Source organism: Propithecus coquereli, unplaced genomic scaffold (genome assembly GCF_000956105.1).
Source record: "Propithecus coquereli isolate 6110/MARCELLA unplaced genomic scaffold, Pcoq_1.0 Scaffold90, whole genome shotgun sequence".
Lineage (NCBI taxonomy): Eukaryota > Metazoa > Chordata > Mammalia > Primates > Indriidae > Propithecus > Propithecus coquereli.
In genome coordinates, this window is record NW_012155285.1 from 3,970,094 (window position 1) to 3,973,042 (window position 2,949).

General features: G+C 35.8%; 1 protein-coding gene across 1 annotated transcript in view; it reads left to right on the forward strand.

Annotated features, from left to right (window-relative positions):
• The window catches only part of LOC105826662 (24-hydroxycholesterol 7-alpha-hydroxylase), a 111,112-nt gene that overhangs the window by 51,714 nt on the left and 56,449 nt on the right, over positions 1–2,949 (forward strand). Inside the window, exon 7 of the mRNA XM_012664665.1 lies at positions 1,856–1,888. Within this exon, the coding sequence (XP_012520119.1) occupies positions 1,856–1,888 (33 nt within the window). The remainder of the gene's footprint in view (positions 1–1,855; positions 1,889–2,949) is intronic.

Below are 2,949 nucleotides of genomic sequence, written 5' to 3' on the forward strand. Positions count from 1 at the left end.
ATGAAGGGAAGGATATAAGATTTTCCTTCTCCTCCCTGTCTCGCAAATACTGTAAATTTTTATTTGCTGTTTCTCTTTAACTTTGTTCTCTAAAAACTGATTTTTTTTTTTTTTCCAAGAGCTTATCTAGAGGTCTCTGGTTGCGTAAATAAGCCAGAAATTTAAGTAGTTTTCTGCTCCTCTTTTGTGGCAGCAATTGATATCATTGCATCATTATTTTTGTAGAAGTCATAGAAAAGCTGTATTTCTTCTAAACTGTCACATAATTTTCTGAAATGACAGTCTAAAGTACATGCTAACTTTTTATTATTTAATTTTACTTTTCAAAGAGCTCATTATCATAAAGTTCAGAAAGTACATTTTTTGACCAAATTTTGGTAGGAGCCGTTGCTAAAGGTTATTATATCACTTTGTTTGTTTTTCAAATGTTACATGTTTTTACCCCGGGTTCATTCTTCCTCATGCGCACTATGACCTTTCACACACACTCCAACTTTAAATATTTTAAACAAGCTGTTCTGTGAACGTGAAAGGTAACCTCTCTGAAGGGAAGCTTACCTCATGACACAGGAGGACACAGAACTGAGAATCTGTGCTTTCAAAAGCCAGGAAAGGGTTGGTGGACTACGCAGGGATGTACTCTTCCAATTTTCACGGGATTTTATTATTGGCTTTTCTTCATCTTTCCACATGTCTCTCGGGAGTATTAACAATTGTCCTTCATTCGTGGAGAAGCACAGAGGCTCCCTCAATTGTGCAGTCAGCCCCACTGCAACCCCACCTTCTGATTCAGTCTCCTCAGAATTATGTCTCCAGAGGCCTGTGACTCAGCAAATGCCTACCATTCCCCTGCTTTCTGTCAAAACATGGATTATTAGCCAAAGTTATTAGTTAAATCTTTACATAATGCTATTTCAAAACTATAGAAGCGATTTTTTATATATCTTTATTTGCTTACTCTGTCTGTCTGTATGGATGTATGTGATGTATATGTCTGTGTGTGCGTGTGTAGGGAGAAAGGGCTTGAAATATTAAGGAACCAGAGGAGACATCTCTCAAGGAAGGACTTCCTTTAGTGATTCTGTTTGACTCATGTTCCTTTTTTAAGTCCAAGAAATCATATTTTTATGATTAATTTTGGAATTTAAGTTAGTTTTCTTTCTGCCTGGGTGACTCCTACCCATTCTTCCAGGCTTAGTTGAAATTTCAGCCTGAGGCCAGAGGGATGAACTCCACTGACACTTGAATCCTCTCCTATGAAGCTTGTATTACAGATACGTAAATCCAGATACTGTTTTATATCCTTGTGTCCAAGATCCTTTGCGGCTGTGGCTTTGTCTTTCTCATTCCTTTCTTCTCTCTGGGAAAACAATGTGGCATAGTAGCAAGGGTGAGGGCTTTCAGTGTAGACAGATGTAGGTTTTGAAGGCTGCTCTGACACTTTCAAGCTTATCTCCTGTGACACATCAACCTATCTAAGGCTTGATTAGCTGGCAGGTAGCTATGAGAAATAAATGAGGTGATCCAAAATATTTGTGATATTAGATGGTCAGTAAGTTATCATTATTTTCTTCCTATCTCTTACAGCACCTATGCTTGGGCTAGTGCATAACAGATATGTAGCAAATTTATATTGAGTGAATCAATAGCTGAAGTCATAGAATGTTATTAACAAATATAATTTATAGTTATTATGTTATAATGTTTATCATCATGAATCTGTAATCCCAAAACTATATAGAATATTTTAAAAATGTTTTTTGCTATTTCTGAATGCAAGAATCATCCTTGCTTTTATTTGGTTTTAAATATCCTAAGGTTTGATTTTATTCCATTTATACCAAGAGTTAAACAGATGGTTTCTGAATTTTAGCCCAAATCACCCAGAGTTTCTTTCCTCGTCTGTCTTCTGTACTGGTCTCAGTCCCTGTTAGGCTATAGCCCTTTTCATAATTACTGTGGCATTCTTCCAAGTGGAGCCTTCTAATTTTAGAGGCACAATGCTGGAAGAACAAACCACAGATGTGCATTGAAATATGCACAATATGGTTACAGAGCTATTTCTAAAAGTCATAATAAAAAGGTCTTTTATCCTAAATATGTTGTTTGAAAACTTGGTGTATTTCCTTTTCTTTTTCTTTGTCTCATCCAAGAATACTGCTTTATTTTTCCCATGTCACACTGGGACTTGAGAAACTAAAAATATTTTATCAAAACATTTATTTTCCAAGTATAGTCTATGTCTCATACATTTATAGGTCATAAGTTTAAATATTTTCAACTCAAAACAAGTTTTTGTTTCTGTATTATGTAATACAAAATGTTTTTGCACTTTATAATTCAATTAGTCTAATAAGAAAACTTAATATAAAAACTTCTTTTTCCCTTAAAGAAGGTCAGAAACATCACCATTACTAGAATCCAGACTTTTTCAGGGCCAGAATTGTGCCTGCCTTATAATAGCAGGCTCACTTTGGCATCTCTCAGATCTGATTTCAAACACAAACTCTGACTATTGGTTGCCACTTATCCTTGGTCAAGTAGAAAAGTATTTCTTTCTGTATCCTATAGCTGCAGTAAAATAAAGTGGAAAAAAAATGGAAGGATTGTTTGGTGAATTTGTCTAACGTAGATGCTCTAGGTAGATATTTAGAGAAAACAAACTTTTTTGAAAGGGAACATTTAGAATCTAAATTGTAGGTTACTGCTAACTTAGCTGCAATGTCCATTTGCCAAGGGCCCCAACTTGCTGGGGCCACCTTAGTTTTCAAGATAAAAGTGAAATTGCTGTGAGCTCTATCTCAGATTTCTAAGAATCTTTGGAAGGAGAAATGGGAGAGGCAGCAAGAGGTAGACACTTGTGTGTCTTCTACCTTTCTCCTCATTCCTGGTTCCTTCCTTTGCTGATTTCTCAATTTCCACAGTCTTTTCCTTCTGCACATTCTGCCT